The sequence below is a fragment of the Primulina tabacum genome, chromosome 11, assembly GCF_025594145.1.
Source record: "Primulina tabacum isolate GXHZ01 chromosome 11, ASM2559414v2, whole genome shotgun sequence".
In the NCBI taxonomy this organism is placed as follows: domain Eukaryota; kingdom Viridiplantae; phylum Streptophyta; class Magnoliopsida; order Lamiales; family Gesneriaceae; genus Primulina; species Primulina tabacum.
This window is the reverse complement of record NC_134560.1, coordinates 35,862,749-35,878,153: the sequence shown is the minus strand read 5'-3', so window position 1 is coordinate 35,878,153 and position 15,405 is coordinate 35,862,749. Positions and strand designations below refer to the sequence as shown.

Below are 15,405 nucleotides of genomic sequence, written 5' to 3'. Positions count from 1 at the left end.
TTTGATTCTGACTGGCAGTCTTCATTTCATAAGAATGCAACTCATAGAAATTGATACTTACTTATTGTGTCGCATATGATACTCACATAACCAGAGGAACCTTAGTCCAACTTGAGTTTTTCCATTTATACCATACCAACAATTGTTATCCTTGTACACTATTAGCTAATGCTCTGGTTTACTATGACTTTGGATTAATAAATTTGGATTCTACATGATACTTTGTGTAAATTTCTTACAAGTTTTTACATGTAGTGGTGTCATGGTGTTGGGGGCAGATGCGTGGTTTGTTTTACTTGAAGCTATAATTTAGATAGAAACGTTTTAACTGATGTTTGCCTATATGTTCCTTGCTGTCGATAAAGATGAGAATTTACAGCTGAGCAAACAATTGCTTCCTTAATTTGAACAGTCGACATAGGCAGAAATCATCTATGGTTTCCCCTCTCCTATTTATGATGGAAATAAAACTATTTTGATGTCATATTGCTCGTGACACTTTCACCTCTTTTAGTTGCCATGTCGTATTATTGTTTAACCACTTCAAGATCTTACTATTTTATTTGAGGGAAAAGAGTGACACAACTGTCCTTTAAGGGCGGGCCGTCTGTCTATACCTAGAACCAATTTGCAGTAGTGCTGTATGCTCATCATTTGGCTTGTTATATTATTCTTTATCCATGTCTAAATAGTGTTTGATGAGCACGTTCGGCATTAAAAAAGTGGAGGTGGCAGTGCTTGAATGATGGATTCTTCGTGACCCTACTTGTGACCCTTGAGGAGAGGCTACAAGTCTGCTCACCTTTTGAGAGGTGTTTCTGTTGGACACAAGTACTATAACTGTTATGTATTTCGATTATGTGACTCGTGTATGCTCACTTTTTGGGGCTGTTTCTGTTGGACAGGTTACAGGACTAGTGCCGAGACATGATAGAGATGAAGGACTAGGTGTGTCTAGTCAAAGAAGTCATGTAGTTGATAGTGGATAGAGACAGTATAATTCATCGTTGTGTTTAAGTTATATGTGTGTAATTATTATACTGTTTCTGCTACACCGATGTAGATAGTGTGATGATTGCACTATTTTGTCTTATATGCATTATATTATTATGTCGTTGAAAAGAAAATTTTAATGCATATGACGTTACATGTTGTATGATTACGTGGCGAGGTTTGGGGCGCCACACTTGGTGGTATCGGGCAGGGGGTGATCGCCGGTGCCATGAGGCTGCACGGACAATGAGTGGCTTCTGGCAGGCTTCTAGGCGGATGGAATATGAATGAACCGATCTTACACCAAAAGGAGAGGGATTCCGAAACTGTTCAGGTATGAGACTGTGCATTTGAGGAGGGTTTAAAGATTTGATATTTACTACTTATATCAAGAATGTGCATCTTCTTTTTAGTAGCTCATCACATAAGAACTTCATAGTTAAGCGTGCTTGACTTGGGGCAATTATGGGATGAGTGATCCTCTGAAAAATTTCCTAGGGTGCGTGTGATTGAGAACATAAGTACACTGGAAAAACTCGTCTTGGTACAGTGAGAATAGTCGTCGAATTTGTGGCGTTACATTTCTCACATTATGGGACTCAAGACAAAACATTCTGCAGGAAGAGGAAGAAGATGATTGATTTCTAATTAACTTGTAATATAACTGCTCAAGAAATCGGATGTGAAATTGTTCAAAATGACCATATCATTTCTCACAAGAGAAAGAAAGATGAATAGAGACAATTCATAAAAGAAAAAAGAGAATGAGTCAACTTTTACATGTAATTTTCATTGAACTCAATCATCTTATTTACACGTGAAAATCATAGCATACAAATTTCTACAATATTATCTTGTCATATTTATTAAATAGAAGCAAATATGAATAATCATCTACAACGAGAATATAACTATCACTCTCTTTTAGATGATTATTTGCACAACAACCGATTTACTAAAATCTACATTTGGCAAGATGAATGCTTGGTAAATTCATCAGGACTCAAATGACGTCTCGTTAAGATCTTGGAAGAAAAATTATGTGGGAAAAATCTAAGCGAAGGGAAAAATAATATAGCAATCAATAGATATTTTTTTCCCGATGATAGATGAGTCTCATTAACACATTATAAGGAAAAACCCATTGAGACCAAATTCTAGTGAAGGAAAAAGAGTAACATATTTCGCTACTTGATAATTGTCTCATTAAAAACCTTGCATTGAAAAACTACGCGAGAAAAATCATAGACTGGGAAAAAAATAAAATTTTGACAGATTCCCTTATTGCAACCATCACTTGAAATTATTGATTCTTCGTATTCCGATCGTATAAATTGATTTGCCAAAAGTTAATGTAGATTATAACTTTGTAAAAAGATCGGTCGCATTATCTTCAATTGTTGTTAATCTCTTTATGTAAATCAATAGTGTTTGAGATTGCAAAAAACCGGGCATTTGCCTTACTGAATGTGGTATTTGAGTTGAAGAAAAGATATACACCACTAATGTAATTTGTGAGACATGATGATGCATAAATTGATGGCTAGATGTCTTTTTTTCATCTTCGGATTTACGAAAAAGATATTTTGAGCATAAAATGATCGAACAACAATCAATGAATGTAACTTATAGTTACAAAAATATTTTAGTACATTTTATGCGTTCTATAACTCATGACATATATAATCCTTCTAAGAAATATTCAATCCATATCTCTAGACATAACTTTATATTTCTCAAGTATAACATCACAAATTTATATTTCAAAATACTTGATCATTTTATTAAACTCTTCAAGAGTACTAAGCTAAATGTATTATATGTACAAGGATGATCTTAATCATATGTACCAGGATAATCTCAATCCGTATAATGACACATTGTTCTAATGAAAAAATAGTTTTGGAGGTTGAATATAATTCCATTTGACACCTCAAATCCTTCGAGGAATTTTTATACATCTCATTGTCAAATCAACTCATCCATGACTACTGGAAATATTTTCGCCTTGAGCTAAATTATATCCATATGTCACATGTCAATTGTCAATCATTTTTATTTATAATATCTACAAATTGTACATACTCAGTATTTTGCATAATAGAAAAATAAACATCAAAAGCAAAATAATCATCGATAATTATATCATTTTGATTCCAAAATTTATGAGGTAACACATTGTTTGTTAAAATCTCATCTAACATACATGTTATTATTCACAAATAACATCATCTAAATTGGATCCTTGAACTAATGGTTGAGCTGGAAGGTAAAATTAGATATGGTCCTGCGTGACATTGATTTTTTTTTTTCCCCAGAAAAACCAGCCTCCGTTATTATTGACATTGAGATATTTACTCATTTATTTTAAATGGGTTATCGTTGCTTCAGACTAATTGTATAAATTATTCAACTTGAAAACAAATGAAGCTAAATAGTATAAGCAAACTTATACACATGATCAAATAATGTACTTGAGAATTAAACTTTGAACTTCATGTTTACTTTATATTACATGAAGATCGATCTCAAATATATTCTTTTAGTTTCTATTTTCCTCCCATGGTGTTAGGAACATTGCTTAAAAGGTTAACAAATGAGAAATTATGTCATAAAAATCTCATTGTTTCTAATTCAAAATACTTGATCATAAACATATTTACAAACTCTTCAAGAGAATTATTGTAGTCCATTTCTCGTACAATCAATAAATTTTAACTCATAATCAGTTGACATGATATTTACAATATATGTTTTAGATATCCCTAAAATATGACACATTTATTTTCGAAATAAATAGTCTTAATAGTTGATTGAAGGCAAATAAATAAACCAAACCAATATATTTATGAACATAAAATTGATATGCATGTCTTCAATGTCAATAAAGTTTGTATTGATTATATATTATGGAATTTTTTCTCAATAAGTATTTTCGCAGATGTCAAATTGTGATTCGTGGGCCCACATTTATCATTACCTATTATTTCATATATTATGGAGATTTTCTGTCAATTTAAGCTTATGATAATGGTATCAAATTTGATAAGTCATAAATAATAATAGTCTTCTTTATCTTTGATTAAAAAATCTTCAATTTATCAATCCATGAACTTCTAGCTCTCTCGTTATTATTTTTGTACAATATCAATAGTTTATTAACTATTTATATAATCTGGATGTTCAAGACAATTGATTATGTTAAACTTTGAAATTATTTGTATCAATGATACTGTTGGAGCGCTTTAACTCTCCTAGAACTACCGATTTGTGATATCATATTCATATGATATCAATACTGGCATTGAATTCAAAAATCCATATACGTCAATGTTTATTACTATTTTATATATCAAGCACATCATCGTTTATTCATAATTAACCAAATGATTTTATATATCTTTAATGTTTCATATCAACGTATGATGAAAATATAATTTGGGTAAACATCAACGACCTCCACAAACTTTATATCGTTCTTGATTAGGCATCAATAAAATTCGTTTACGTATTGCGAGTACGATATCATATAAATAGTGATATGAGATATAGATGTACATTAACGCAATAATTGATTAAGACGCATATCTCAATATTTTGTGACAATCATATCATTCATATATCACTTCAACCGAGATAATATATTTTTCTTATTCAAAGAATTAATCAACCATGGCGTATCAACTGTGTTCATTGACAATGTCACATTCACTTTAGATAATATATTACATTAATTAGACTTTTTTTTAAATATTTGTCTCTCCTTAATATGTTTTGAATCAATAAAATATTATAATTAAAGTATTTAAGAATTAATTAGGAATAATTTAGATTGAGAAATTGTATGTACCTCGTAAAATTCTCACATGTATCAGGTATGTCTTGAATCTTCAACAATAACATTCAATCTATCACAAATGTTATTTCCCATTGAATTTTTGTTCCTACAATCTCAAAACATGCAAAACAACATGTAATAAAATATTTTATCAATTCATTAAAAAAGTTACAACACTTGAAATAAACCTCTACTTTTAATCAAACAAATCAAATTTCATATCCACAATCAAAATTGGGAACTATAAAATCCATAATCAAAATTTTGGAAATAAAGATCTAATAACTCAATATGCCCTAAAATTAAAAAATTCTCAAATAAAAGAATTTGTCACCAAATTGCATAATCAATTAATGCAATATATTGACATTAGAATATATTCACAAATGTATAAATTATTTTATGTTGTCTAATAGTAGGTCTCTTGTGAGACGGTCTCACGAATCTTTATCTGTGAGATGAGTTAATCCTACCGATATTCATAATAAAAAATAATATTCTTAGCATAAAAAGTAATACTTTTTCATTGATGACTCAAATAAAAGATCTGTCTCACAAAATACGACCCGTGAGACCGTCTTACACAAATTTTTGTCGTTGTCTAAATAATATATGTGAATCAAAACAAAACTCGTACTATAATTTTTCTAAAATTTATTTGAAGCTAAAATGCAAACTTAATTAACCAAAAGAAATTAGTTCAATAAAAATTAAATAAAATGAATTAAAATTAGTCATAAATCAACTCATTCTCATCATCGTGCATATGTTACAATCATCGTCATTGCCAATATAGACAATGATATCATTTCTTTGGGTTTAGGATATATATTTTTTCGTCAGTGTCACTGTCGCGCATTCATAAATTTTATTCGAGAGCCTTTGCAGATCATCATTTAACGTCATGTCACTATTCATAAAAATAATTTTAATTCATAGATCATTTTTCTTTTGTAGCATTAACAACAAAAATATGATTTGAATATATCAAAATATTATTTATAGAACTTATATCTTTAATCACTTTAATTTCTTTAGGAATATTGATAATTTCATATCTTATATCAATATTCTTTAATAAACTCATTAGAATTTCTCTATTTATAAGATCATCCGTAACTCATTTAACCAACAACGCATTAAAACAATATTCTTCAAAAATATTGTTAGATCTTATATATTAATATTCTTCATGAATATAAATAAATCTTGCATCTTTTGATCAATATTCTTTATAATTATTGGTATACTTTCACATATCTTTCATCGATATTTATAGATCTTATTATCTCTCATAGCATATCTTAATAATCATAAATCTGTTTAGATTCTCAATATATTATGTCATAATCATTAATTTCTCTCAATATAAAATCATATTGTTCTACTTTAGAGCCACCAACATAAAAAATCACGATACTTTTATAGGCACCAATGTATCAATAATTTATAATTATGCTACTTCTATAACACCAACAAATATCTCATAAATTTGATTATTGACAATATGTTGTGCTTCTTCATAAATATCAACTGAATGAAATTTATTTTTATTCTCAATTTATTACAGCATCGTGTTGATAACGTATTATTAATCATAAGAGAAATATATGAATTGAGATAATTCATATGAGAAAGAGATAATAAGTCAACAGTCAGTTTTAAATTGTTTTGTATATTGATACTAGTCGAATAATTAAATGGACATTGATGGCAAAAAAAAAAACTCGATCAATTGATCCAGGATCTAAAAAAAGCTTTATAATCCGCTAAAGATTAAGGCGAAATTGCTATAAAGTTCAAGATTACCTCATGAGTGAGGAGTCAAGGCCTCTATTTTAGCCATGAATTTAATAATAAAGGATGTTAGTACCTTATTACGTCTTACAATTTATTTCAGAGTAGGTCTCTTGTGAGACGGTCTCACGAATCTTATCTGTGAGATGGGTCAAACTTACCGATATTCACAATAAAAAATAATACTCTTGCATAAAAAGTAATATTTTTTCATGGATGACCGAAATAGAGATCCGTCTTACAAAATACGACCCGTGAGACCGTCTCATACAAGTTTTTGCCTTTATTTCAACATTGAATTTAAAAACGTATATAATTTTAAGGAAAACACATGGAATATTTTTTTTTGAGCGGTGACGTGTGTTTGTTATAATCGAGTATCAAATTTGAAACATGTGTATATTATAAGAGTATGTATTTTGTGAGCCAGTCTTGCAGATTTATATATGTGAAACGGGTTGATCTAATTTATATTCATAAAAATAATAATACTCATGGACATGGTAAGTTCGGAGATCCGTATGAGAAATTTGATATTTTTTCTTTTTTGTGTTGTTTATAATTGGGTTAATTAATGGGCTTATGTCCATTGTGAAGTTTGTGTTATTAATGGGCTTATGTCCATTGTGAAGCCCAAGGCGGCCTCAGGGTCATGTGAAGAGAGCCATTTCTTCGCGGGCAAACAATTCTCAATTGAAAGCGCGGGAGATTTATTTCTACAGCAGCGGAGCCTCGAAAGAGAGAGGAGAGAATGGGCGATCGGGATTTGGAGTTGGAAAAGACGAGATTGATTAGCTTAGCTCTGGAATTTGGATTCGAAGAAGAATCTGCCAAACAGTGCTTGGATCGCCTTGTCCATCTATATGGTCAGTAATCCCTCGTCGGAGTGAATGGAATCCCTTCAAATTTTATGCTTATGAATTGAAAGAGCCTTACTTTCCTGCATTCATGGTTTGTTTCCTATTACTCTTGTTAAGGCGATGATGGTCAAGACTTCGTCAATGTGGAGCACTGTGGTGATGACTTTCTGGCTGCACTGGCTGAATGTATGCAAGACAGTGAGGATTGGGATGATGTACAAGCCATGGAATCAGAAGCTTGCGGTGCTTTGGCTGAGATTCTGGACAAGGACCTTCTTCAGGTTGATAATGCAATTATTCAAGAAGGAACTCGGATTCATGTCACAGAAGATTCTCCTGAAACCTATAATAACCGAACAATCGTGCAGTTGGATTCTTCGAGTGACAGCGAACAAGTAGACATATCTATTCCCAGAAAAAAGCGGGGGAAACCATCCATTAAAATTTCTATAGATGACAATGGATGTGGCCCTTCTCCAAGTTTGAATGAACCTTCTTCAGGCTCTTTGGTAATATTTATTTGAGGACTTGTTTTCCTTACAACTTTAAAGTGCAGTTTTGTTGACCTATCTGTTTTGGGCAGCTAAATATTCGTGCTTATTTTGTAGCTTACCTAAATTGAACAGAATCATATGAAGACACTTATTGTATTATTTAATCCTGGTTATGGTTAATGGTAAAATAGCTGAACTGTAACTAGGGATGCCCACTGATAATGTTAATGTGCTTTCTAATTCTGCAATTCACCTTCCTCTGCCCAAAACTGGAAATTAAACAAATGCCCATGCCCTAAATCTTTCACTGCTTTTTGATAAATGAAATTTATTGGCATAGGATTACAAAAGTCATTTCACTCAAAGTCCAGTTTCATCAGTTTGCAATGAATTAAGACACTTTAACTCATCCAAAAATACGAACGGCGCTCTCTCATTCGAAGAGCTTCAGCGACTGGATGACTTTGAATTGGCAAATATTGTTGTGTTTGGCAACAGGACCTTTCGACCATTACAACATCAGACTTGTAAAGCATTTCTTGCTCATCGTGATTGCTTTCTTCTTATGCCTACCGGTGGTGGTAAAAGCCTTTGTTACCAGGTTAGGCTACTTCATTTGAAGCTTGGATCTTCTAGTTTTCTATTTATATATCTCTGTGGCCAGTGAATCCATTTCATCGCTCCTTTGTATCTTATACTGAAGTATTTTGAGGTTTAACTAATTTATGAGCCAGTTGAGATCAGTATGCCTGAAGGCAACTTTGGTAGAATCTTTATGAAATTATCTAAGAAGCTCAGGTGGGATTGATTGTCTTTTTTTTTTTTTTTTTGGAATATGAATTATCATATGTTCTCTGCTTAACTTGAGATATAGCAATATATTTTTAAATATTTTAATTTTTATTTTCCACACCTAATTTGCATGCATGGATGCTAACTCTTGCTTCCTGACATACATGCGCTGTGGCATAAACACAGGAACACATGTAATAACTCCTAACCTTTTAAGCTGTTTGTGATATATTTATCCTGCAGCTTCCATCCATTCTCCAGCCAGGTGTTATGATTGTTATATCTCCACTCCTTTCGCTCATTCAAGATCAGATTGTTACACTGAATCTTAAATTTGGAATACCTGCAACCTTCTTAAATTCTCAGCAAAGTCCATCACAAGCAGCAGCCATACTTCAAGAGTTGAGGTGAGTTTAGTATTTTCGCACGTTAAGTGAAATCAATCCTTTTAAAACCTCCCCCACTAACCCATTCCAGCTTCCTTCTAATAATTTTCTTGTTAAGTTTCACAAAACAAATAAATGCAGTGAATACTTCTGATTTCTTCTGTGAGCCCTTAAACATGAATCGTAGAAAGTTATTTTTATTGAACAGTAAAATTATTCCAACTTTTATTCTGAAAGAAGTAGAAAGAAAATTGCTATGATAACAGAGTTCTGATGTGAGATGAGGCATTTGGATATAGTCTTAGATGCCGTGGACTCGGTTATTGCTTTATTATAAGTTCTTAGAAAATAATATAGTGCAAAATGCAACAAGTCATTGTGTGATCATTATTGATTGCTCCAGTCAAGTTTCTCGATCTTAAAGTTCAAGTTTTGTTCGAATGTTTGTAGGAAGGATATACCGTCATGCAAACTCCTCTATGTGACTCCTGAAAGGGTTGCTGGAAATGTAACATTTCAAGAGATCCTACATAGTCTGCACAGGAAGGTTAATTTCATTAGGCTGTGGAACAATTAATCCATTTGTGATGCTTAATAATTGAAAGTCGCGATGCTTTCTTAATTATACTGAATATGGGAAGATTATTACTCCTAATTATAGGGACAATTAGCTGGATTTGTTGTTGATGAAGCTCACTGTCTAAGGTATGTCTGTCACTGAATTTTTTTTGTAGATAAGGTACATTTTCTATGAACTGCGATTCTATGTTCCAAATTTCGTCAATTTATTCTAGTTTTAAGAACAAGGTTTTGTTCCTCAAGTTTAGTTTGGTGATGGAATTGACTACCCACTTGGTTGTTTGTAATGTTTCTTAGCCAGTGGGGCCATGATTTCCGCCCGGATTATAGAGTATTAGGATGTCTTAAACTGAACTTTCCTCGTGTTCCTCTAATGGCTTTAACTGCCACTGCAACCCAGAGAGTTCGGAAGGTTAGGCTGCTGCTTTTTGGTGTTTGTAGAGATATCGTAATTTTTCTTAAATGCTTATCTGACATTTTATCGGCAGGATATATTATATTCATTGAAAATCCCCCATGCAATTGTACTTGAGACAAGTTTTGATAGGCCCAACTTAAAGTATGAAATGGTAGGAAAATCTAAAGAACCCCTCAAGCAGCTTGGGAAATTACTGATGGATCATTTCAAGAATTTATGTGGAATAGTGTACTGCCTTTCAAAAAATGAATGTGTGGAGGTTTCAAAGTTTCTGAATGAGAAGTTCAAGATTAAAGCAGTGTATTACCATGCCGGTTTGGCCGCTCGTCAGAGGGTTACAGTTCAGAAGAAATGGCATAGTGGGGAAGCCCATGTTGTATGTGCTACTATAGCTTTCGGCATGGGAATCGACAAACCTGATGTTGTGAGTTTTGTTAATCTCGAAATCTCTTTTCACTCATGCTTTACAATCTTCAGAAAGTTCCATCGTTTTATTCGATTGCCAAAAAGGTCAATATGCAGTTTTTCCTCGTTCATACAACGGTTATCTACTATGACCTTTCTTAATTATAATTATAACTAGTTAAAAGATCACACATGTTTACCATAAGCTAACCATATCTCAGCGTTTTGTCATTCACAACACCATGTCCAAATCGATAGAGAGCTACTACCAGGAATCTGGAAGGGCCGGACGAGATAGTCTACCTGCCACATGTGTTCTATTATACCAGAAGAAGGATTTCAGTCGTGTTGTATGTATGCTCCGAAGTGGGCAACGGGGTAAAAGTGGAAGCTTTAAGGTGGCAATGGATCAAGCTCGCAAAATGCAGCAGTACTCCGAACTTAAGGTCTAGCTATAATCTATTACGAACATTATTGCATAAACTGTTAATGTTATGCACAGGATCTTCTATATTCAAGACATTGAAGGCTGCTTGAATACCAAAGTTTAAAACTTTTTCAGGATGAATGCCGGAGACAAGCTTTACTCGAACACTTCGGAGAATCATTTGATCGCGATTCCTGCAGAACTGGCTCCAGTCCATGCGACAATTGCCTCAAATTATCTTCAGGAAGGAGTGTAACATAGGAAACAGTAAGCACATCTTTGACCATGCTTTCATCTGATGAAAATTCTTGGGGCAACACATGCTTCTTATCCCGGAACAAATGGGACAGATTAATTATTTAAATTAAATATTCTACCTTGAAACATAATTCTACGATTTAAAGAATGTTGTAAATATTTCACAATTAAAAAAAATATCAAAGCAGATTGGTAAGATCACATAATCAAAACGACATATGGAAAAAATAATAATTTTGGTCCCCAATTTTAGCCGAAAACTGGGAAAACATCTATGAATTTGTGAATCGATGTAATCTAACATCGATTTTTTTTAATTGTCACTTCTGTTGATTTTCTCAGTTTTATTGTCATCTGAATTTCATCCCCTCGTTTTTTTGTAGTACTTCAATTCTCTTAACAATACAATTCCAACCAATTTTTTTTAATTTATTCTATTTGGTTTTGTATAATCCCATTATAAAAATTCTATCTACTCTAAAAATACGCATTTCCTAGTTCAAGAATGTTTGCAATTTAGTGAGTCAAACGTCACTTCTGTACGATTTAAAGAATAGTCAAATTAATTTGGTGTAAGCTATTCAACTCAGTTTGCTTGGTCAATTTAATGTTTGTATTAATTAGCATTTCCTGAATTTGAAAATGGCGTTTATGAAAAGGATTGATTCCTTGCGGTAAAATTGGACAGAAATGATTTTTAAATGATCCAATTGTCTTATTGATGATCAACTAGCAAATAAATTATTAACTTTCGGGAAAATTACTAGTCCATGCTAGAAAGTTTCGGGCCTAAAAAGCAACATTTATGATTTATTCGAATTTATTTATACAAAAATAAAATAATAATTATTATTATACTCTCACCAAAGTAAAATTTTACAAATATACTCATATTTTATAATATAAATCAAACAAATTATTAAAATAATTTTTAAAAAACAAAGATTTATACAAACTCGCTACTTGTACAACGAGACACTATTATTACAAAACCTCACAGTGAAATACTCCTATATTATCTCTAGGTCAAGTGACATCTATAATTTATTTGAATTTAATTAAACTTACTATCATCTAATATATTTTTTAAAAACTGGTTATATTATTATTTACTTAAAATTTGATTAATTATAAGGCAAAAACTCGTGTGAGACGGTTTCACGGGTCGTATTTTGTGAGACAGATATCTTATTTGGGTCATCATAAAAAAATATTACTTTTTATTCTAAGAGTATTACTTTTTATTGTGAATATCGATAGGATTGACGCGTCTCACAGATAAAAATTCGTGAGACCGTCTCACTAGAGATCTATTCTAATTATAAAGATATCAATGTATACAATGTTTATACCAATTAGGGCATCCGCATCCGTCGTAATTAACCATGTTAATAACTTTCATCTCATCAAAAATGATGGGGTCCACAAGCCACATATTCATTACATTAACACTTCCCCATTATTAACACACACCCACATTCATTTAATTTCAACTTTCATTATTTATGGGTCCCACTGTCCACTTACTCATTTTTTTTTATTTTTAATATTTCAATATCTTTCTAATATTTTTAAAATTTTACAACAAATATTACTAAAAATAAATAGTATTATTATTTTAAAAATAACTTAATTTCAATATTCATTAAAATATTATTAAGAAATGAAAAAAAAGTTGAACTTCTTTTATTTAAAATATTATTCACCACAATCTCTTTAAAAAAAAACACAAAATACAAAGAAAACGAATTACGATAATCGAATAAAGCCGTTGGTGCATAATTTTGCCGTTTGAAAATAGCCGTTGGTGATAATTAGCGGCGGTTTTTTAAAAACCGTCGCAATGTGCGGCGGTTTTTAAAAAACCGTCGCAAATAGCGACCTTTTTTTTAAAAAAACAGACGCTTTTCACTTTGCGACGGTTTACCAAAAACCGTCGCAAATCCGATGAATTTCTTTGCGACGATTGTTCGTAAACCATCGCAACCTTGCGATGGTTTTTGGTAAACCGTCGCAAAGTGAAAAGCGTCTGTTTTTTTAAAAAAAAGGTCGCTATTTGCGACGGTTTTTTAACACCCGTCGCTAATTATCACCAACGGCTATTTTCAAACTGCAAAATTATGCACCAACGGCTATATTCGATTATCGTAATTCGTTTTCTTTGTATTTTGTGTTTTTTTTAAAGAGATTGTGTTGAATAATATTTTAAATAAAAGAGTCCAACTTTTTTTTCATTTTTTAATAATATTTTAATGAATATTGGAATTAAGTTATTTTTAAAATAATAATACTATTTATTTTTAGTAATATTTGTTGTAAAATTTTAAAAATATTAGAAAGATATTGAAATATTAAAAATAAAAAAAAATGAGTAAGTGGACAGTGGGACCCATAAATAATGAAAGTTGAAATTAAATGAATGTGTGTGTGTGTTAATAATGAGGAATTGTTAATGTAATGAATATGTGGCTCGTGGACTCCATCATTTTTGATGAGATGGAGAGTTATTAACATGGTTAATTACGACGGATGCGGATGCCCTAAGTCTTTGTTAATATTAGAGTCAATTTTGGTTAGCACTGGTTGACCTATCATAAAAAAAATGATTATATTATTTTTAATTGTTTATGTATTGTTGATGAGTTTTGAATAATTTATATAATTTAAAATAATTTATGTATGGTTATTATTCTTAAAATATTTATATTATTTACAATAATTTAAGTATAATTAATGAAATTTTGAAAAACAATTATTTATATATAGTCGATTAATTTTGAAATATTTATATTTAAATCGTGGTTTATATATATTCGTCGGTTATTAATTTTGAAATATTCATATTATTTAAAACGATTAATGTATCATTTTTTTAGAAAAAATTCCAATAAAAATAATTATTACAATTTATAATTCAAATTAAAAATTTAAATATATTTTAATTCCAAAATTATATAATGGATTAAATTTTATCATATAATATAAAATTTTGTTAACTAACTTAATAAAAATTATCAATATTTTCATGTTAAAAAACCCTATTCTTAAATTCAATAATTTTTTTTAAAATCAAGTGCTCGCTATTTTAAAAATCAATTCAATTATATATAAACTAATATAAATCTTTCAAAACTCATAAATTATTAGAAAATAATATACTGATGTTTATTTATTTTATTTTATTCTGCCTCATCGTGACTCATCCGGGTCAGTTTGTTTTGACTCTTCTCCAAACCAACTGTCAAAATCGTAACCTAATATATATATATATATATATATATATATATATTTAGTGGTGAGACTAACACAGTTTCAAATTTTATTTTTAAATAATATAAAAAGTGAACCAAAAAAAGAAAAGAAAAAATATGATCCTCCACCCTGCCTTCTCCCCTCATGCTAAAAGCCGGCGTGAGACCCCACTTTTTTTTTTTATAAATTTTTCTATATTTGTAATATTTATTTAAATTTTTTTATATGAAATTAAATAAATAAATAAATAAATATATATATATATATATTTTGGGGTACAAAATTATATAAAAGCATATTTTCGAGTGGGCAACTTTTTTTGTGTTTTCCATATCCAACGTAAGATGTTAGAGATAGGTACGGTCCTTCAAAGGCTTTTTGTGTGGGTCCCACCTGACAGGAAAAAATTATTCTCAAAGACTTTCGTACTCCCACCCGTACCACACACAGATTCCACACGGTTCCACGTGGCCGTCCGATTCCCTAGCATCGAGCCGTTCTTCCGTGATCAGGTTCTCCTACCGACGGCACAGATCACTTTTCACCGGTTCTTGGGTGCACAGTATTGATTTGGTTACGATAAGAGATGTATGCTTCACATCATGGCCCACAGTTTCTAAAATAACAAATTTTAAATATTTCTTAATCTTTATATTATGTAATACTAGAAAAACAATTATATTGTGAGACGGTTTTACGAATCTTTATATGTGAGAAGGATCAACCCTACCGATATTCACAATAAGAAGTAATACTGTTAGCATAAAAGTAATATTTTTTCATTGATGACTCAAATAAGAGATCTGTCTCACAAAATACGATCCGTGAGACCGTCTCACACAAGTTTTTGCCTTTAATTTTTTTAGGAGAGCGAAAACAATTGATTCATACAATAACCATATCTAC

The 15,405-nt window shown here is 31.0% G+C and overlaps 1 protein-coding gene across 1 annotated transcript; it reads left to right on the top strand.

Annotated features, from left to right (window-relative positions):
* The first annotated feature begins 7,290 nt into the window (after positions 1 to 7,290).
* LOC142517703 (ATP-dependent DNA helicase Q-like 1) lies at positions 7,291 to 11,431 on the top strand. The gene is made up of 10 exons (XM_075620087.1): positions 7,291 to 7,494; positions 7,606 to 7,997; positions 8,323 to 8,583; positions 9,018 to 9,181; positions 9,611 to 9,707; positions 9,822 to 9,865; positions 10,037 to 10,151; positions 10,228 to 10,581; positions 10,784 to 11,008; positions 11,125 to 11,431. The coding sequence occupies exons 1-10, from the start codon at positions 7,380 to 7,382 to the stop codon at positions 11,248 to 11,250; spliced, it is 1,893 nt and encodes a 630-aa protein (XP_075476202.1). The 5' UTR covers positions 7,291 to 7,379; the 3' UTR covers positions 11,251 to 11,431.
* The last annotated feature ends 3,974 nt before the right edge of the window (positions 11,432 to 15,405 follow it).